This window comes from Equus przewalskii, chromosome 25 (assembly GCF_037783145.1).
Source record: "Equus przewalskii isolate Varuska chromosome 25, EquPr2, whole genome shotgun sequence".
Taxonomy (NCBI): domain Eukaryota; kingdom Metazoa; phylum Chordata; class Mammalia; order Perissodactyla; family Equidae; genus Equus; species Equus przewalskii.
Window position 1 is genome coordinate 18,441,026 of NC_091855.1, and position 20,116 is coordinate 18,461,141.

General features: G+C 56.2%; 1 protein-coding gene across 25 annotated transcripts in view; it reads left to right on the forward strand.

The window, feature by feature from the left end:
* PAPLN (papilin, proteoglycan like sulfated glycoprotein) overlaps positions 1 to 20,116 on the forward strand; it is a 43,559-nt gene that overhangs the window by 17,164 nt on the left and 6,279 nt on the right. For 6 of the 25 annotated variants that reach the window (XM_070593759.1, XM_070593760.1, XM_070593770.1 and 3 more), the window contains exons 6-27: positions 971 to 1,101; positions 1,940 to 2,063; positions 2,482 to 2,622; positions 2,713 to 2,885; positions 3,003 to 3,126; positions 3,532 to 3,658; positions 4,044 to 4,109; positions 4,688 to 4,907; positions 5,446 to 5,628; positions 5,835 to 5,976; positions 10,019 to 10,099; positions 10,301 to 10,556; positions 11,670 to 11,787; positions 12,091 to 12,229; positions 13,319 to 13,796; positions 14,556 to 14,693; positions 14,860 to 14,984; positions 15,277 to 15,430; positions 16,105 to 16,242; positions 16,901 to 17,028; positions 17,144 to 17,252; positions 19,719 to 19,885. In XM_070593759.1, coding sequence (XP_070449860.1) covers positions 971 to 1,101; positions 1,940 to 2,063; positions 2,482 to 2,622; positions 2,713 to 2,885; positions 3,003 to 3,126; positions 3,532 to 3,658; positions 4,044 to 4,109; positions 4,688 to 4,907; positions 5,446 to 5,628; positions 5,835 to 5,976; positions 10,019 to 10,099; positions 10,301 to 10,556; positions 11,670 to 11,787; positions 12,091 to 12,229; positions 13,319 to 13,796; positions 14,556 to 14,693; positions 14,860 to 14,984; positions 15,277 to 15,430; positions 16,105 to 16,242; positions 16,901 to 17,028; positions 17,144 to 17,252; positions 19,719 to 19,885 — 3,462 coding nt within the window. Of the gene's footprint in view, positions 1 to 970; positions 1,102 to 1,939; positions 2,064 to 2,187; positions 2,623 to 2,712; positions 2,886 to 3,002; positions 3,127 to 3,531; positions 3,659 to 4,043; positions 4,110 to 4,687; positions 4,908 to 5,445; positions 5,977 to 10,018; positions 10,100 to 10,300; positions 10,557 to 11,669; positions 11,788 to 12,090; positions 12,230 to 13,318; positions 13,797 to 14,555; positions 14,694 to 14,859; positions 14,985 to 15,244; positions 15,431 to 16,104; positions 16,243 to 16,900; positions 17,029 to 17,143; positions 17,253 to 19,665; positions 19,886 to 20,116 lie in introns of all 25 variants that reach the window. The other 19 variants (XM_070593767.1, XM_070593768.1, XM_070593769.1 and 16 more) reach the window with 12 other exon arrangements.

Consider the following 20,116-nt stretch of genomic DNA (forward strand, 5'->3'; position numbering starts at 1 on the left):
AGACGGCAGGATGCGCCACCTTGCTCCGCAGAGCGAGGGCCCTTTACTCGGGGTCTCTGGGGCCGCAGGGCAGGCCACGGGGAACTTTCAGGAGGGTGTAGGTCGTTAATTTTTAGAGCAATAAATGCAGTTCAAGGAAGAAACACTAACTTGTATGTAGTTAAGACATACAGAAGATACCTTAGTACTGCCCGAGTATTAGTTTTCCCTGCTCCCTGCAAATGACTCCTGGAAACTCTCTGGCACACCGCATTCCAAATCAATGAACTTTTATATCCTGTGTGTGCTGTGGGGTAGGGGGGATGGGTCTTGGCGGGGTGGGGTGGCCCCAGTGGGCCTTTGGCATTCATTGCTCCTCCTGGATCCCAAGGTGAGCGTATGCCGAAAATGATTGAAATATATCCATATTATAGAAAAATCAGAACACAGAGGAAAGGGTAGCAGAGGGATGCCGTGTTTGCTGTGGAGATGATTACAACACTGTTAGAACTTTGGGGCTGTTTAAACAATGTGTATATAATATTTAGATAGATATACAAGTTAAAACAAGAAAAAAATGACCTCAACCCCACCTCTTTCATGGGATCACTGCTAGCATTTCCTTCTGGCCTTTTCTACATCATTGTCTATGTTTACGTATTTGTAATTACATAGTTCCATTTTGCATTTTGTGTTATAAGCATCTTCCCATATAACTAGATAGTCTTCATAATCATTCTTAACAGCATAGTCAACATACATAATTTCTATCGATAGACAGTAATTTCCTTAAAGGGTAGAAGATTGGTAACATTCCAGCTACTATAGACAATGCCGAGACAGACTTTCTCCCTGAGATGGGGTGGGATTCTGAGCCACTTGGGGGGCTGCTGCAAGGGCTCTCTCCCAGCCACTGGATGCTTCTGGCCCCTGCCCTAGGGTAGGCTGACCCTCGCTGGGGACCTCAGCTTTCCCCTCTTGCCTGCCCCAGCCCCAAACAAGTGTGAACTGAACTGCATTCCCGAGGGGGAGAGCTTCTACTACAAACACAAGGAGGCCGTGGTAGACGGGACGCCCTGTGAGCCGGGCAAACGGGACGTCTGTGTGGAGGGCAGCTGCCGGGTGAGTTGGGCCCCCCACTTGGGGGGCTGGCTCAGGGCTTATGCAGGATGTCTCCCTGTCCTGCACCAGCAGGGCCAGTGGCTCTCAGGAGCTTGATGTCTTTTCAAGACTAGGTTCTAAGGTGCCTTACATCACAGATGCCTTATGACCCTCTTACCTTTGCCCTTGGGAAACTCTAGCCCATGATAAGGGCAACTGCCCTGGGGGGCAAGTTACAGAAACCCAACTAAAACTGACTTCAGCAAAAAAAGAAAAAAAGCCATTGAGGGCTGGGCTGGCTGGCTGGCTGCAGTGCCTGAACAATGCTGCTAGAAATGTCTCTTTGGCCTCTTGGCTCTCCTCTCCTCTGGGTCAGCCTTAGGATCAGGCAGTGTCTTCCCTGAGGTGTGAAGGTGGCCACCAGCAGCTCCACAATCAGCCATCCCAGCCTGGCAACTCCCCGGGAAAGAGCGCCCCATTCCAAGGAGTTCCAGTGACCTGGGGTTGCCTCTGACTTGGCTTGGGCTCCCCCTGGACCACCCTCTCTGAGCAAGGCGTACAACCCACTGATGTGCCCAAACCCACTGTTGGAGAGCTCTAGCCAAATTCTGGGAGAGAGGTGGCCCCCAAACGAAAATCAGGTGTTGTTGCCAGAGAAGGGGAGAAGGGTGCTGAGCAGCTAAAAGGCGGCTTGTCAGCCTCAGGCCGGGTCCAAGGTTTACTCAGGTGGATGTTTACTGTTCAACGGCTAATGAGTAGTTACCCCTCCCTGACCTGGCCAGGCCACCAGGGTTTGAGTCCTGGTGTGTCCGTGACTCCCTCTTGTCTCTCCTGTCTGTCGCCCATCTCTGCCTGGCAGGTTGTTGGCTGTGACTACAACCTAGACTCGTCCAAGCAGGAGGACAAGTGTCTGCAGTGTGGGGGTGACGGCACGACCTGCTACCCTGTCACAGGCACCTTTGAGGCCAATGACCTCAGCAGAGGTGGGGTCCTCCGGGGGTCCATAGACAGTTGACACAACCGTCTGTGGCTTGTCCCTTCCCTGCCTGTCTCCTGCACTGGCTGAGTCCCCCTCATGGTGCTGAGAGGGTCTGATCTGACACTCAGGTCATGCCTCAGGGTGGAGGCCAAACCCTTTCCCAGGAGCCCATGGACCACGCTGGTTAGGACCCACTTATCCAGTCTCATCTCATACTGCTGCCACCTGGATGCCCTTCTCGGCCCTTCCCCCATTATCCCCTCCCCCTCCCAGTCACTTTGGGTGCCCCAGCCTGCCCCTCACCCTGACCTTTGTAAAGCTGTTTCCTCCTTCAGGAACACTCTTCCCCAAACAGCCCAGCCCTCCCTGTGTCCTACTGGCCTGGCCCTTCCCTGACCCCCTCTGTGCTGCCGGGCACTTAGCATCCTCAGGCAGCTCCTTCCTGTGGCTTGGGTGGTCCCAGAGCATCTCTGCCCCCTCAGGCTACAACCAGATCCTCATAGTTCCCACGGGGGCCACCAGTGTCCTCATTGAGGAGGCAGCTGCCAGCAGGAATTTCCTGGGTGAGAGCTCCGTGGGGTCCTGCGCGAGTTTGCGGCGGCGGTGGGGCGGTGGGTCCTGCCCTGGCTGCTGACCGGGGCTCCCCCGCACAGCGGTGAAGAACATCCGTGGACAGTACTACCTCAACGGGCACTGGACGGTCGAAGGTGCACGGGCCCTGCCAGTGGCCAGCACCTTCCTGCACTACGAGCGGGGCGCCGAGGGGGACCTGGCGCCTGAGCGGCTGCACGCGCGCGGTCCCACCTCAGAGCCCCTGGTCATTGAGGTGAGTGTGGTGGGTGGGAGAGGGCCTCTGAGGCCAGTAGGGGGCACCTCTGGCCCAAGGTCGGTAGGAGGGCTGTGGGGCAAAGCCGGTAGGCCCCACCAGGACCCTCCTGCACAGCTCATCAGCCAAGAGCCCAACCCTGGTGTGCGCTACGAGTACTACCTGCCCTGGGGCGCCCCCCGGCCCGGCTTCAGCTGGAGCCACGGCTCCTGGAGCGACTGCAGCGCTGAGTGTGATGGAGGTGAGGGGACCCGGGGTGGCTCGGGGCTCCAGCCCTGCGGGGGAGGTGGACAGTGGATGAGACATCTGTGCGTCATGGGGGTCACCTTGGGGAAACCCAGGGGTTGGGGAACTCCATGAAGGGCCGCTGCCTAAGCTAAGAGAAACACAGAGGGCTTCTGTGAGGCGGTGGCATCTCAGAGGAGACGGTACTCCATTGGCAGCGGAGGCCTGGCCTGGAGCCGACGACCAGGTGTCAGAGCAGGGCTCCATCGCCCATAGATAAAACTCTGAGCCTCAGTTTCCTGAAATCATTTGAGGCTTAATCAAGATGACACGTGGGATGTGTCCAGAATGGTGCAGGGCCCAGAGGTGCCTCTGGTGAATGTTCACTGACTGGCTGCCTGTGGTGGCCGTGCCTCTGCAGGTCACCAGTCCCGCCTGGTCTTCTGCACCTTCGACAACGAGGCCTACCCTGACCACATGTGCCAGCACCAGCTGCGGCCGGCTGACCGCCGCCCCTGCAGCCCTCACCCTTGCCCGCAGACCAAGCGGTGAGGCCTTTGCCAGCCCCTCCACCCAGGGCAGGGCCCAAACTCTTGGGTGGGAAGGGAGCGGTGTCCCTAGGCTGCTTTAGGCGTTGAGCAAAGAGGTTGGGTGACCCAGGGTTCCCCACAGCTGTGGCTGGAGTGGGGAGGAGGCAGCTGTCACTGCGGGAGGCTGGGGAGGGGCCTGAGCTTGATGCCCAGGGCTACACTGTCCACCCTCGTGTGCCCACTCAGTGCCCAGAATGTCCAGGCTGGTGGCAGGAGGGTTGGGGAAGGTACTGGAGGCCCCATCTGTCTGAGCCGGTGGGGGCCTTGGCTCAGCAGATGCTGAGGCCAGGGATTGGGCCAAAGGGCCTATGGGCATCGGCAATGCCTTTGTTCATGCACAAAGGACCTCTTACCTGTACCAGCCCAGGGCGTGGTGCCTAGCTGAGGCCCAGCGTGTGTGCGGGAACAGGTAATCTGCAGGCCACAGGCTCTCTGCAGCACTGGTGCAGTCCCTCCACCCTTGTGGCCTTGGTGGCAGCTGGTCTTGCAGGCTGGTGGTGGGCCTGGCTTTGCACGGTGCCATGGCGGCTGCCCTTTCCTCGGGTCCTCTGGGCCAGGCGGTGCCACTTCACACATGGTTGAGCACAGCCCCTCTGGGAGATGCCTCCAATAAGGTCAGACCCGAGGGGAGTGGAGTCTGGCTGGGGGTAACAGGGAACCTGGTGAGAAGGAAACAGAAGGATGTAGGTGAGGACAGCAAAGCTGAGAGGGAGGCAGCCAAGCTCCGTGTTACAGGCAGCAGCACAGGATGGAGATGGCGAGCAGGGCCCAGCTGTCGGCCCTTGCGCAGAGCTCTTTGCCCCTCACCCGCACAGGCCCGGATGTTCAGAGCTCTTTGACCCCCACCCGCACAGGCCCAGGTGTTCGGAGGGTGGGCTGCACTGGGGGTCCCCAGCCCGCTCCAGAGAGTGAGAGCTGGTGCCCCCTCGGGCCTGGGCTCCCGCCCCTGCTCCTGGGCCAGCCTCACAGACTCCTGCTCCCTGCCAGCTGGAAGACGGGGCCCTGGGCGCCCTGCTCAGCCTCTTGCGGAGGCGGCTCCCAGTCCCGTTCTGTCTACTGCGTCTCGTCCAGTGGGGCCGGTGTCCAGGAGGCTGCCGAGGAGGCTGCCGAGGAGGCTGAGTGCGCAGGCCTGCCTGGGAAGCCCCCTGCCACGCAGGCTTGCAATCTGCAGCGCTGTGCAGCCTGGAGTGCGGGGCCCTGGGGAGAGGTGAGCCCCTCCCGGGCGGCATGGGGCAGAGATCAGGAGCTGGGGCGTGGGCCTGGGGCTGTGGCCGGGGCTGGGAGGCTTGTCCTCTGCTGAGGGGACAGGTCCTGGGAGTAGAGTGACCTGCTAGGTCATCTTGGGAACTAGGAGCAGGTGCTTGGACTCCTGCTTCAGTGTTCCTCCTCCTCTAGGATCCCAGGCAGGGCGGGAAAGGCTTGGCTTTGGCATGAAGAAGAAGCCGGGCATGCTGTTTGGGGGCGAGGGAGGAGCAGGCACTGTCTGGGGCTGCTGGTCGCTGCTTCCACCACCTACAAGTCTTCAAGGTTGCAAATGAGCGGATGTGGAAAATGCACCTCAGCCTGGTGTCTGCAGCCATGGTGTGGTCTCAGGAGAGTGACCAGCCTCTCTGGGGCTGGGAGCTGGACATGGGCAGTGGGGTGCTATCTACCCTCCATGCCAGGCTGGTGGGCCTCCAGCTGTCAATCTGGCAGGGCTCCTCTGGGTGAGGACAAGCTCCTGCTGACAAGCCCCATCCTTACAGTGCTCTGTCAGCTGCGGTGCAGGGGTCCGGAGGCGGAGCGTCACTTGCCAGGGTGACGAGGGGTCTCTGCTCCATGCCACAGCATGCTCCTTGGAGGACCAGCCCCCACTCACTGAGCCCTGTTTGCATGACGACTGTCCCCCCATCAACGACCAGGCCTGGCACGTAGGCGCCTGGGGTCTCGTGAGTACTGGTTGCCCTCCCCACACCTGCTGCCAGTCCTGGTCCCTGGGGTCTCTGACAGGTGGGTGCACATGTCCCGTCCGTGGGTCTGACACGCGTTACCAGGGGCCTCCCACATCCCTTTTGGGTGCCCCTGCCTCGCCCCAGCCTCAGGGCCTCTCTCCCTATGCTGCGTTTCTCTCTCTCCCCTCTCCCCGCGGGCCCAGTGCTCCAAGAGTTGCAGCTCGGGCATGCGGAGGCGTCAAGTCCTCTGTACCAAGGGGCCGCCTGGCTACTGCAGGAGCCTGCAGCTGTCCAAGCCCATGGACGTGGAGCCCTGCAACACGCAGCCCTGTCATCTTCCTCCGGGTAAGGACAGGAGGGGCAGGCCGGAGCCGGGGCCTTCCCCACCACAAACCTAGCCGGCACCTCCTGCCTGCGGGCCTTTGCCTGTGCTGCGTCAGCACCTGCACCACTCTTCTCTTGCGTCTTTGTCCCCCGAAGCCTTTGCCACCTAGAGCCCAACTCTCTGCAACCTCACGAGCCAGCCCTGTTTCCCTGCTCAGAGGTAGCATCCCTTACCTGACCCCCCATGGCTCATTATAACCTCTGTCACTCTCAGGTTACTTTCTTGTGCTGCAGGGGTTGTATATGACTTGTTAGGCCTACTACCTATAAGCTTTTTGAGGGCCTGGTCCCTGACTTCCTTATTCCTGTTTATACCCCCCACATAACTTAGTTAGCATGCAGTAGGTACTCAGTAAATGTTTGTTGAATGACTGAGTGTAGAGGAGGGAGGTGGTCCAGGAAAGATTGTCCTCGCCAACTGCTTCTGCTTCTGTCTTCCCCCTTCCTCACCCTTATTCCCATTGTGAAAGAAGGTGTCCCAGGCAGGAGGAGCTGCAGGAGGAAGGGCACAGAAGCAGCACTTACTTGGTGTGAGGAGTGATATGGAGGAAGGGTGTGGGTTGGGGCTGAGCTGGGGGGGCGGGGTGGGTGAGGGGGGTGGCCCTCTGACACTGCAGAGAGGTGTGTTTGGTCCTGATGTGCTATTGATGAGGGACTATGAGCCATGATGGGGAGTGGCAGGATTCTGATGAAGGCACATGGCAGGGTGGCTAAGAACCAGTGGCCTGGAGTCACCAGCTAAACTGGGTTCAAATCTCGACTCTGTTGCTGACTGACCGTGGGACCCTGGGCAGGTGCCTCTCCTCTGATTCTGTTTGCCCATCTGTACAATGGGGTTAATAAGAGTGACTTCCAGGCTCGTGGTGAGTTGCTCGCACAGTGCCTGAACACAGTGTTCCATAAGGAGAGGGTCGGAAGTGGTGGTGGTGAGGCCGTGAGGGGGCCCTGGGGCCCCTCAGCCTGGGCCTGGCCCTCATGGTGGAACAGCAGGAAGATCCTTGGGCTCCCACGAATCCAGCTGCCTGGAGCCACTCAGTGTCCCAGGGCCTTGGACACCTTCCCAGAAGAGGTAGCCCTGAGCCTGCCCCAGAGACTAGCAGGATTCACATAAGTAGAGAGGAAGGAAATGGAAAGAGAGTTTCAGGCCAGCTGAGTTGTAAAAGAAAAAAACCTTTATTGCTATATATATATATATATATTGTGTGTGTGTGTGAGGAAGATTGGCCCTGAGCTAACATCCGTGCCAATCCTCCTCTACTTTGTATCTGGGATGCTGCCAGAACATGGCTTGATGTGCGGTGTGTAGGTCCACGCCTGGGATCTGAACCCACAAACCCCGGGCTGCTGAAGTGGAGCGTGTGAACTTAACCACTACGCCACTGGGCCAGCCCCTATTGCTGTTTTTATAACTATAAAAATAATGTTTGTTTATTGTGGAAAATTTGGAGAAATTGGAAAAGTAGTACATAGGGAGAAACTTAAATTGCCCTTGACCCCGCCCGTTGGTGGGCTTAATCTTCAGTGTACTTCCTGTGTGCATGTGATTTTGTATCTGCTTTTTCCCCTTGATGCCACTTAGTGTGTGAACATTTTCTAGTCTCGTGATTTCTGGGGCCCCCACAGAAGTCAGGATGGGTGAGAATTTAGAATTTCGGTGGCTGCTGGTGTTTTTGGTACCATGACTGATGCCGCAGTGCATATGGCATCTGCCCAGGGGGAAGGGGTGGGGCTCCGACGAGGAGGCTCACTGAGGGGTGGGCATCCGAGTGGACACAGCAGACTCACCTCTGGGACTTCTGCTTCCTCCTCCTTCCAGATTCCAGAGCAGTGCTTGCTGTAGAAGTAGAATGCAAGCCACAAATGTCACTTAAAATTTTCTAAGAACCACATTACAAAAGTAAAAAAGAAACAAGTGCATTTATATTTAGTAATATACTTTATTAACCTAATAAAATATTTTTAACATATAATCGACGTAATTACTAATGGGATATTTTACATTGTTTTCCACAAGATTTTTTAAAAAATTAAATCTTCGAAATCCCATGTAGAGTTTATGCTTATAGCACACCTCAATCCAGATGCTAAAATTTCACCGGCATACTTGATCTATGTTTAGATTTCGTAAAATGTACACTTGAAGAAGTAGATTCACGTATGTACAGTTGTTCCAGACATACTGGAGCATTTTCCAGTGAATGAATCAAGTGGCAGTTTTTAAATTTAAAATTAATTCTAATTAAATAAAATTTAAAATGCTATTTCTTGGTCACTGTGGCCACATTTCAAGTGTTCATAGGTCTGAGGCCAGTAGGGGCCCAAGAATTGGCCATCAGCCCAGGGTGGGGATGGTGACAGGAGGTCTGTCCGGGGTGGTGCTCTTAGGGGTCTGCCAGATGCTGGAGGAACCCAGGCCTTGGGCTTTGGATTAAATTTGTGTAATAGGCCCAGGGGAGCCATTGAAAGTTTTAGAGTGAGACACCATGAAAGCTATTTAGGAGAAGAGATTTAGCACCTGCCTGAGGGTCAGACTGAAGTGGGGGCAGTTGGGAGGAGGAGGCTGGTGGGGAGCAGGCTGCAGAAATCCAAGTGCTAGAAAGAGCCAGAGAAATGAAGGGACAGGTGCGGGCCCAGCAGAGCCTGATGCTGTGCGGGAGGTGGCCTGGGGCTCTGAGTGAAGCCAGAGAAGATGGAAGGGAAGAGTCCTGGGAGGGGAAGCCAGAGGCAAGATGGACATGGCCGAAAGGTGGCCTTTCGAGGTGAAGCGACAGAGGGACAGCAGGCAGAAATTCCCAGGCTGCTGGGAACTGTGAACTCAGGGCCCCAGAGGATGTCGGGAGATGACATTTGAATCAGCCTCATCTGAGGTTTTGGCCTGGGTGGGATAGGCAGTAAAATGAAAACAGAGATTTTACTGTGTGTCTGCTGGAGTGTTCCAACCCTAAATTATTATATTTTAATATTCCTTGGGGACTGGCAAGATGTAGTCCATATGGGAATGGAATTTTCACTTATTTTTCATAACTTTATTCCATCATATAGTAATATGCTTGTTGTGAAAAATTTGAAAACCACTAACAAATAGAAGGAAGGGGACTCCCTCCCACACCCCCATGCACGAAGCACTCAGAAACTTTCACTGTGAGCATTTTGGGGTGTGTCCTGCAAATTGTCTTTTATGCAGCATAAAAAAAAAATTCCTATTGTCCTAATTTTCTCTGCTCAGCCTTTTGCATTTTTTCTCCAACATTTTTTGATGAAAAATATTTTTAATAACTTAGAGGTGGTTAAATATCATATACCATAAGATTCACTCATTCTAATGGTACAATTTATGATTTTTAGTAAGTTCACCAAGATGAACAAGATGGACAAGATGATGAAAAACTTTATATAGAAAAGTTGAAGAACTGTGTACTGAGCTGCCTGTATTCACCATCTAAATTCTACAATTGATATTTTGTTATATTTGCAGTCATTATCTGCTCTTTTTTTTTTTTTTAAAGATTGGCACCAGAGCTAAGAACTGTTGCCAATCTTTTTTTTTTCCTGCTTTATCTCCCCAAATCTCCCCAGTACATAGTTGCATATCCTAGTTGCAGGTCCTTCTAGTTGTGGCATGTGGGACGCCGTCTCAATGTGGCCTGACCAGCGGTGCTGTGTCTGCACCCAGGATCCGAACCAGCCAAACCCTGGGCCGCCGCAGCGGAGCGCGTGAACTTAACCACTCAGCCACGGGGCCGGCCCCTTTATATCTGACTTTTCTTTTTGCTGAAGATGTAACATTAGCATTTTCTCTGTGGTTGAAGACTCTTCTGAGAGTGGGAGGGGTGTTTTATGAAATCACGGGTACTGCTCATTTTCACCTCTGCTGTCCTGGGTTCCCCAGGCCCTGCCTGAGCAGTGGGGTGGGAGCAAATGTTGGTCAGGGCTGGCTACCACTCAGGCCCACTCTCTCCTCCTTCTGTCTGCACCCCATGCCGGCTGCCCTGGCTCCCTGCAGAAGTCCCCAGCACGCAGGACATGCACAGCAGCCCCAGGGACTCCTGGATGTCTTTGGGCCCTTGGGAGGCCCCCACCTCAGGTGAGAAGCTTGGTGAAAGCCCCCAACCCAGCGCCCCCTTGTCTTTGTGTGCTCGAGGGGGGTGCCTGGAGATGGAGGTTGAGAGTGGGGCGAGTGGTTTAGAGGGGATGGAGAGAAGGAGGTGTGATGAGAACACAGATGATGGAGAGTGAGGGGCCAGGTGGACACATCAATGTGTCATTTGTTTCCTCCTCTTTCTAGAATCGAGAAACCAGTGGTGGGCACCCCAGGAGCGACCCTCAGCCCAGGGTAACCCCAGAAGAGATCCAGACCCCCACCTCCCAGCCCTGGGCTTAGCCCCCTCCCTGCAGCCATCCCCACACCGGCAGCCCCTGCGGTCTGGCCTGGGGCCCCGTGACTGCAGACACAGCCCCTACGGGTGCTGCCCTGATGGCCACACTGCATCTCTTGGGCCAGAGTGGCAAGGCTGCCCTGGGGCCTCTTGTCAGCAGAGCAGGTAGCCGCCCAGACAGCCTCTCCCTTCTCACCAGGTCAGAGAGGGAAGGCGGGGGCTGGGGGGCTGACTGTGCACCCTCGAGGACTTGCTTCTTGCTCTCCCTGAGCCTCCTGATGTGCTGAGTGGGGGCAGAGACCCCTGCTTTCTCTACAGGAGTCAGCCTGTCAAGATGTAACCTGAGCTCTGAGAAGGCACGTGCGGTCTGATTCTAGCTCTTGGATCCAAACCAGGCTTGGGGAGCCCAGTGTAAAGGCTGGAAAAGGCTAACCAACTTTCTTCAATTCCTAACAATCCCACCCACTCCAGCCTTGGAGAGAGGGGCTGAGCCATCCAAGCTCCCCAGATGCTTTCCCTGTGGCTCTCCTCCTCTCCACAGCCTGCCCTGGACTCGTCCCAGCATGTGCCCACTCCCTCAGGGGCTGGGATGCTAAGGGCCCAGACTTTGGGGCCAGCAGCCTGGGGGTGATTCCCAGCTCAGCCACTTACCAGCTGCGTGCTGGGTGACTTGGAGCAAGTTACTTAACCTCTCTAATCTTGGCTTCCTCTGCTGAGAATTAAGAACAATGCCAGCCACTGGCTGGGATTACTCTGAGGATGAAACAAGTCACACGGTGCTTGGCACGTAGAAGATGCGTTGACACATTCTTTCTTTCGCCTTCCTTCCCAACACCTAGTTGGTGGAGGTGAAATAAGTGGTGGGCTCCTTTGACGCCCTTTTCTGCTCCATCTCCTATCTGCTGCTATTTTGTAAAAACTCCTTGGGAACCTGATATGTGGGCAGGCTCAGGTGAACTTCCCCCTCCTTGGTTTTGTGGTTGGATGTGTGACTTGATGATCTGTCAATTGTTAGGGGCACAGCTCTGATTATTGTGTTACTGTTACCCTCCCTGGTAGCTACTAAGTGGTCGGTAGAGGTAGGCAGAGACCAGGGCACTCAAAATTGTATGTGCTGCGTGCAGGGACATGCCATCTCCTACTTGGATCCTCACCTCATCAGCCCGCAGGGCAGAGCGCCTCAGAGCCTGGGTCCTGGGATGCTGGCAGCTCAGGGTTCCCAGCAGGGTGAGGCTCAGGTCCAGGTGGTGAGGGGAGGGCTGTATGATGTCTGTCTAGGTACGGGTGCTGCCCTGACGGGATGTCTGTGGCTGAGGGGCCCCATCAGGCTGGCTGTGCAAGGTCTTACGGCGGTGATGCCAGGAACAGGCTGGGGTCAAGAGCAGTGGCTTCCACAGTAAGTGTCTGGTTCACGTGAGGGGGCAGGAGTCCAGCCCCTGAACCTACTCAGTGCCACTGTGACTAGGTTCTTTGCAGCTTTGGCTTTGGAGAAGGGAAGTTCCTGAAGCCCACTGGCCTGGGCGATCCTCTTGAAGGGGGGTTCATCTGACATTCTCTTGGTCTCTGATCTCCTGGGGTTATGCCCTGTGGGCTCATAATTCTGTCCCTCCCTCTTCCTGCCATCCTTCCCCAGGGAACCCAGAGTCCCCCCAAAAGTCAGACCTATTCCCAACTTCCCAACCCTGGGCTTCCTCCCCAGGTCCCCAAGGCCCACTGGCCCCAGGCCCAGCAGAATGAGCCTAGTGAGTGCCGGGGCTCCCAGTTTGGCTGTTGCTATGACAACGTGGCCTCGGCAGCTGGCCCGCTTGGGGAAGGCTGTGTGGGCCAGCCCAGCTATGGTGAGTGGATGCCCTTACTCATCCTTTCTGTTGGGTGGGCTCTGGTCCCACTGTGCCCCCCACCCCCACCCAGAGCCAAAGACTTTCCTACTAGCTTAGTTGTTCATTTATTTGTTCCACAAATATTTATTGATCACTCTACCAGGTGTCAGGCCAGAGAACAGTGCTAGGTTGTTCTAATAGTTTGCACTTGAGGTCTCTGGCTGCTTGTGGGAGTTGGGGGAGGGTTGTAGGTGAGGATCCCATGGGGAAGGAAGGCCTATCCTGCCCCATCGGGGCTCAGCTCCTCCAGAAGCAGCGATAGTGTGGGGTGGTCAGTGCTGGGATGGGCAGGGGTGTCCCCACCCTGCCTGGGATGAGTCCTGGAGGGAGGTTATTGAGGCTGGACCACGGGGTGCATGGGTGGAGCTTCCAGGGACCATTATAGGGACGTTGAAAACCAGACTGGAGCTGGTGGTCAGGGTCTGCAGGAGGCTGGGTACCCAGTAGGGCTTTAAGCAGAAGCCATCATAGTCACGTCTGTACTGGAGGAGAGTGTGGAACAGGCTGTGCTGGGGAGGAGGGCTGTTCGAATGGGCAGGCTGGGGGCTGAAGGTGGGTTCAGAGGTTGGCACAGTGCCCTGGGAACGGGTGGGCCCCTTGGCGGGCATCTTCACAGGCCCAGGAGCTCAGGGTTGGGTCCTTATGAGCTGAGCACATCAAGGTCAAGCCTTTGGGTTGCTCTGTGCATGCACTCCAGGGGTCTGGGTCAGGGACTGGAGGGCACGAGAGAGCCAGGCCAGGGAGCTCATGGCCCTGACCTCCTGTGGGCTGTTCTAGTTCTGTGGGGAGAAGTGTACAGGGCTGACTCCAGAGGCTGCTGTGGCCCCAGCCTGAGGCAGGTCTGGGCAGTGAACAGATTCTGCCCCCAGGGCTGGGTCAGGGGCCCAGGCAGGGATGTAGACATGCTCCAGAAACTGGGAAAGGCCTCACTCCTAAGTCTCTGAGGCTGAAGGAATGGTGGCTGCTTCTCAGCAGGGCTCCGTTGGGCAGTGTTTGTAGCTTTATTACTGGGCACTTTGGTGACATGCATCCTCCTTGTCCCCTCAGCATACCCCGTGCGGTGCCTCCTGCCCAGCGCCCATGGCTCCTGCACAGACTGGGCTGCCCACTGGTACTTCATTGCTTCCGTGGGCCAGTGTAACCGCTTCTGGTATGGTGGCTGCCATGGCAATGCCAATAACTTTGTCTCGGAGGAGGAGTGCATGAGCAGCTGCCGGAGGCCCCAGCTTGGGCCTCACCGACCTGAGCCTGGAGCCTCTGGCCAGAGCACCCACAGAGATGGTGGTGGCAGCAGTCCTGGAGGTCAGCAGGAAGCCAACCAGCACAGGATGGAGGCCACAGTCCAGAGAAAGCCCTTCCCTTCTGGTGGCCGCCGGTGGCAAGACAGACAGCCTGGGCAGGAGGAGGCCCACCACACCCAGGCCTTTGGAGAACGACCCTGGGGCCAGGAGCTTGGGCCCAGTGCCCCTAGGCAGGGCGGAGATGCCGGGCGGCCAGCGCCCCCCTCCCAGAGCTCCTCATACAGGTGAGGCCCACCTTCCCAGGTAGAAGAATAGGGCACCTAGGCCAGGGGCTGAGCCTGTTGGAACTCAAACTCTGAGGTCAGTCCTCCCTCCCCATCCCTAACCTTGAATCCTCCAAACAGCCCTGCCTGGAGGGCCTTGTTACCTTATTCTATGATGGGGAAGCTCAGGCTTCGGAGACATGAGACTCACTCAAGGTCAGGCGGCCAGTAGATGGTGCACCTGGATTCTCGATCAGATCTTGCCAGTGTACCCCAGGCCTGTGTAGCTGGAAAAGTTTACAGGCTTCGTGAGCTTTGGCAAGTCACCCAACTTCTCCAAGCCTCAGTTCCTTGACCTCATAGGTTTGATGTAGGTTCCATTCATTATTACTCTTGGGACTGTGCCCTATTAATGAGAGATTTGGGAAGATTTAAAAAAAAATAAGAGAAAACTTTAAATTCCAAAGGGGCCAGGTGTGTGGTTTAGCCTGCACATGAATCTGGTATGTGCTGCCTCTCCCAACCTCTTCATCCCCTGGGGTTTGTGCCTACCCTGCTTGTTGCAGGAGCAGGTTGAGGAAGCAAAGCCTGGGCTCATGGTGGGGAGGGAGGGTGGATTCCCGAGTTCCTGGGCTTCTGGAGCTCGGCCTCCATGGGACCCTTAGGCAAGTGCCTGTGACAGGATGGGCACCAATCTCTCTGGTGGGCACACTGAAGAAGGGGTGGCTCCTGGTGCTGGCACTTGCCAGTAGGGCAGATCCTCACCTTCCACCTTTCCAGGATTACCTTGGCAGGCTCGGAGCTCTCCCCGGTGCAGGTGGCCCTGGGGCAGTTGGTACGGCTCTTCTGCCCAGATGACCCCTCCCTGGATTCCCAGGCCTGGTGGCAGAAAGATGGGGGACCCATCTCCTCTGACAGGTGTGCAACAGTCCTCCTCCTGTGGCAGCCCCTCTGATCTTCCCTGGGATGGGAGGGTGTGTGTGGGGCTATGGTCCCCTCTGATAGGAGCACTGGGGGCTGACAGAGGCTGGACTCATTGTTGTCCTCAGGAGCCCAGAGCTCAAGCCCCCATCTTATCATTTAGGCACAAGCTGCAGCCTGATGGCTCCCTGGTCATCAGCCCTCTGCGGGCAGAGGATGCTGGCACCTACAGCTGTGGCGGGACCAGGCCAGGCGCTGACTCTCAGAAGATCCAGCTTCAAATCACAGGTCTCTGTCCCACCCCACCTTCAGTGGGTTCTCATGGGCCCCAGGGTGGGAGGGACTGGCTGGGAGGGCCTGGGCTAGGGTGCCCCCACACTGTTGGGGGGGGGGGCTAGGGTGCTTCCTTGGGCCAAGGCATCCTTGTAGCAGGGCCCATGCTCCAGTTGGGCTGGGGTGGCTGTCTTGACCCTTGTGGCTCTCATTTCTCCACATGTCCGCTGCCGGCCTCATGGCCTACCCTTTCCTCCACCCCCTTTTCCCCACAGCTCACCTCTTGCTTCTCCTGGCCTCATGACAGGGGGTGACATGGCTGTGCTGTCTGAGGCTGAGCTGAGGCACTTCCCTCAGACCAGGGACCCAGCCCAGGGCCGCAGTCCTCAGGACTCCAGCCTAGGGGGGGATGCTGAGGGCCTGGGGGCCACTTCCTCCTCACACCCATGGCCCACAACCAGGTAACAGTGCAGTAATACCATCCTGCTCTGAGTTTCCTTCCTGCCCAGAGGGCCAGGGTTGATGGAGGTCTCAGTGGGTGAGAGGAGGGGAGGTGAATGGGTCCCTGTCGCAGTGTGTGCTGTGAACAGGCATGCAGGCCGTGCTCAGGGTTCTGCTAACTGAGGACTAGAAAAACATGGCTCTCTGAGCTCAGCCTCTTGAGGAGGAAGGGGAGCCCTCCCCTCCACCCCAAGCAGAGGGGATGGTGCAGTTCCGCAGGCCCAGGACTCAGGCTGAGGGAAGGGAAGACACCTGGAGCTAGAGGGCCTGAGGTGGCCTGGAAGAAGGGTACAGTTTACGGTGACGATGCAGAGAGCTGGGGGTGCCCAAGTGAAGGACCTAGTGGCAGATGTGCAGGGTGGGGAGGAGACAGTTGGAGATTCTGGGTTGGGGGATGGAGGATAGTAGGGGGTAGGGGACAAAGTCAGAGGTGGCTTTTAGACTTTGCCCTAGGTAGTTGTTGATGATGTCTAACCAGAACAAAGCAGTGATTTTAGGAAGCTGAATCTGGCTGTGGAGGGAGAAGGGGGCTGTGACATGAGGCTTATCTAGGGGTCTGGTCCCCAGGGATGGATGGGAGTAGGGGAGGCAGCAGCAAGGGCTCCCTGATGGCTTTGGGGTGCTTGTTCTGCAGGCTGCATCTGGACCGGAACCAGCCTGGGGTGGTGGATGCCCATCCAGGCCAGCAGATCCGGTTGATTTGCCGTGCTGAGGGCTTCCCACCCCCAGCCATCGAGTGGCAGAGAGATGGGCAGCCCCTCTCTTCTCCCAGGTTTGTTCAGCTCTTCTCCTCACCCCACCCTGTGGGAGGCCACTGGGGGAGAGAGCTGCCAGGTGTCACTCCTCATCAGTCCTGAGCAGGACTTCTGGGGCTCCCGAGAGATAGGAGCTGCCAGGTGCAGGGCTCCTTGAGCAGACCAATATGTGGGTCTCTGGGCCTTTCCAGGGTGTGGTTAGTGGACAGAAGTAATAGACCAGCTAAGGGAGGAAATGCAGGCAGACACATTGCTGGCTGTAATCGTAATAGCTCACATTTATTGAGCCCATACTGAGTATGAGGCTTGTTCTCCATCGTACAATCTGCAGAAGAGCAACACTGAGGGAGGTGCTATTTCATCCCCGTTTTATACACACAAGCTTAACACCACACAGCTTCTAAGTGGCAGAACCAGGATTTGAGCCTACTAAATGAGTATACAGCAAAAACTAGAAACCCAAACCACAGTTATTTTGTATGAGAAAAACTGAAATGCTTTTATTGCCAGGCTTAAAAGCCAGGCATTTTCAAGTAAATGAGAGTGCCGGCAGCTGGAGGACCCTTTGGCCAGATCCCACTGAACAGCCGTTCCCCAGGAAAAGGAAGATGCTGCCCCTCTGTGCCCCTTGCTGGCCCCTTGGGCTGAAGCCCACTGACTATGTTTGGTCCCTAGACACCAGCTGCAACCTGATGGCTCTCTGGTTATCCGCCACGTAGCCGTGGAAGATGGTGGCTTCTATGCCTGTGTTGCTTTCAACGGGCAGGACCGAGACCAGCGATGGGTCCGGCTCAGAGTTCTGGGTAAGGTGGTAGTCCTGAGAGAAAGGGTGAGTGGGGCCAGTGGCCTTTGAGGTCAGGTGGCACAGGTGGGGCAGGATTGGTGTAGTGGCTGACAGCGTCTCCTCCTTGGGCCCAGGGGAGCTGACAATCACAGGGCTGCCCTCTACTGTGACAGTGCCGGAGGGTGACACAGCAAGGCTGCTGTGTGTGGTGGCAGGAGAAAATGTGAACATCAGATGGTCCAGGTAAGGCTCTATTCCAGGCAGGCCTGGTCCTCAGACCCTCATACCTGAGGTTGTACAGCCAAAACAGAGGTGGTCCACCTTTCTGCGGGAATGTTGCCATCATCACTGCCCCCAGCCCTCATTCTTTTACCCCTGCCTCCAGGCCTGATGCCAGGGAGGGGGCTGTGGCACCCTCACCCCTACTCAATGAGGCCCCATAGGACTGTGCTCTCTTCTGTTGGTTGGGCTACAACAGGGCTCTCAACCTCAGCACTACCGACATTTTGGACCCCGTAATTTGTGGTTGTTGGGGTTGTCCTGTGTGTTGTAGGATGTTTAACAGCATCTAGGCCATCTACCCACTACATGTCAGTAGTACTCCCAAGTCATGACAATAGAAGATGTCTCCAGACATTGCCAAATGTTCCCTGGGTGGCAAAATCTCCCTTAGGGTTGAGAACCACTGGGCTACACTCAGCTTTGGGGACCTCAGTGGTCTTTTACCCCAGATCAGTTGGCCTTTCGTTCATTCATCAAACATCTTTTTGCCCTCTTCCTCCTTTCAATGGGTAGGACTAGGCTAGGCCCTGAGAATCCTGGGGTCATCTGAGCCCCCAGGGTACGCCCAGGCAGATACCCCAGTGTCCCATGAGCTCCAGACGAGGTTTGCCCTAAGTGCTGGCTGAGCACGGAGCAGTGAGGCTGCCTCTTGCCTGGGAGAATCAAGGAAGGGGTGGCCATTGAGGTGACGTTGGCTGTGCCTTGAAGGCTGAGGAGAGGGAAAGATGTTCTTGGTCAAGCTCAAAGGTGAGTATTTGAGAGGTGATCCAGGAATGGAAGGGGCCTGTACACTGGAGGGGAGAGGTGATGGGCCTGTGGAGGTCGGGTGCCTCTGGCATGGCCCTGGTGCCAGGGGAGGGCAGCGGGGAAGCTCTGGAGGCTTTCCAGCTGGTGCTCTCCGTCCAGCCTGCCCTGATCAGGTCCTGGCTCTGATTATCCCACCAGGCCTGTATCTTCAACTTGGCCTCTCCTGGATCTTTCCAGCGGCAAACGTGCTAAGGAGCCCTCTCTTCAAAACAAAACCAGCATAAAGAATACCCTTCTCTGAGGCTGTATTTCCCTGCAGACCCTGCCCTTCTGTGGGGCTCCCCTTCACAGCAGAGCTGCCTATGTTGGTTGTCTTCACCTGTTCACTCATGGCTCAGCCCTTGTGCTGGGGCATCACACTCACCTTCTGCTCCAGGGATACAGCCCTGGCCAAGGCCACCAACTACCTTCCTGTTCCTAACTGCTCCAGGCACATCTCTGTCCTCACCTGACCTGCAGCCTCTTCCAGCTCACCTCTTGCTCCTGAAATACTCCCCTCCCTTGGCTACAGGAAACTGCTGTCTTCTGGTGTTCTTCCTGCTTCTCTGGCTGCTGCTTCCGTTTTCCCGGCTGGCTCATCTTCTCACACCCGTCCCTTAAAGGCTGGTGTACCTCAAGCTCTGTCCTTGGATCTTGATTTGTCTCTAACTTCACCTTGGGCAATCTTGCAGACACACAGTTTCTGGGACCATCCAGTGCTGACACTCCCTGGGTCCAGATCTCAAATCTGACACCTCCTGGTATCTCACAGGCACCTCAAATTCAAATGGTGGAAAATAACCTCACCATTTACCCTCATCCCTGCCTGGATCTCCCCATGTTGGAGGGGCACCACCACTACCCAAGCTAGAACCCTCTGTCATCCTTGATTTCTGCTCCCTCACCTCCCACATCTGACCTTCACTTTAGTCCCTTTATCTTACTGCCTGTGTCATCTACCAGGAGTGTACTAGTGCAGCAGCCACTTACCTGGTCTCTGCTTTCAGGCTTGTCACCCCCACCCCCCACTGCAGGCAGTGATCCTTTCAAAGTGCAAATATCGTGTCAGTCCCTTCTAAGCTTACACCCTTCCATTACCCCCACGACCCAGTCCAAACGCTTGACCAGAGCCATGTACACTTCCTCCCTCCCTCCCTCCCCCCCTCTCCTTGCTCCAGCCATGGCCTTCCTTTAAGCTCCTGAGTCCCCATGTTCTCCCTCTCTGTTGGCCACCCGCTGCCTCCTCCTCAGCAGAGAAGCCTTCCCTAAACACCCGCACCCCTACCCTGTGCCCGGGAGGCAGGGAGTGCTTCTGTCGTTCATCCAGCACAGGGCCTGCTTACGGCTACTTTTAAGACTCTTGTTAATGAAAAGTGACAGTGGGATTCCTTCGTGGATAAGAGGCAAGTTTACAATAACTTAGCTCAGTTGGTGTGAGTTCACCTCACTTTTGAGTTATTTTGCTTTGTTAATGTTCTATCTTTTTGGTACCCTGTCCTGTCTCTTCCTTGAGGTGTGGGTCATTTGTCCACAGGGAGGTAGTTGGCCCTGGAATAGTCTTTGATTATCTCCTCCCTCTGTCTCCCAGGGCCTGAAGACTAGAGGCCCTGGACAGCTCTCCCAGCATCCTCTCCCCTCCAGGAATGGGCTGCCGGTATGGGCTGATGGCCACCGTGTCCACCAGTCCCCCGATGGCACACTGCTGATCCACAACCTGCGGGCCAGGGATGAGGGCTCCTACACGTGCAGTGCCTACCGTGGAAGCCAGGCAGTCAGCCGCAGTACCGAGGTGAAGGTGGTCCCGCCGGGTAAGAGGCCTACCACAGGCATTTGCTTGTTCTCAAGGGCTGGCTGTGTGCTGCAGAGTGTGGGAGAGCGTGGGCTCTGCAGCCCAAGGGACTCTTGTCCAAGTCCTGGCTCACTCTGCCAGTTATTGGTAGTGTGACTTGGGCAAGGGACTTAACCTTCCTGAACCTCACTCTCCTTATCTGTACAGTGGACCACTCTACCACCTGATAGAGTTGTAGTGAGGATGAAGG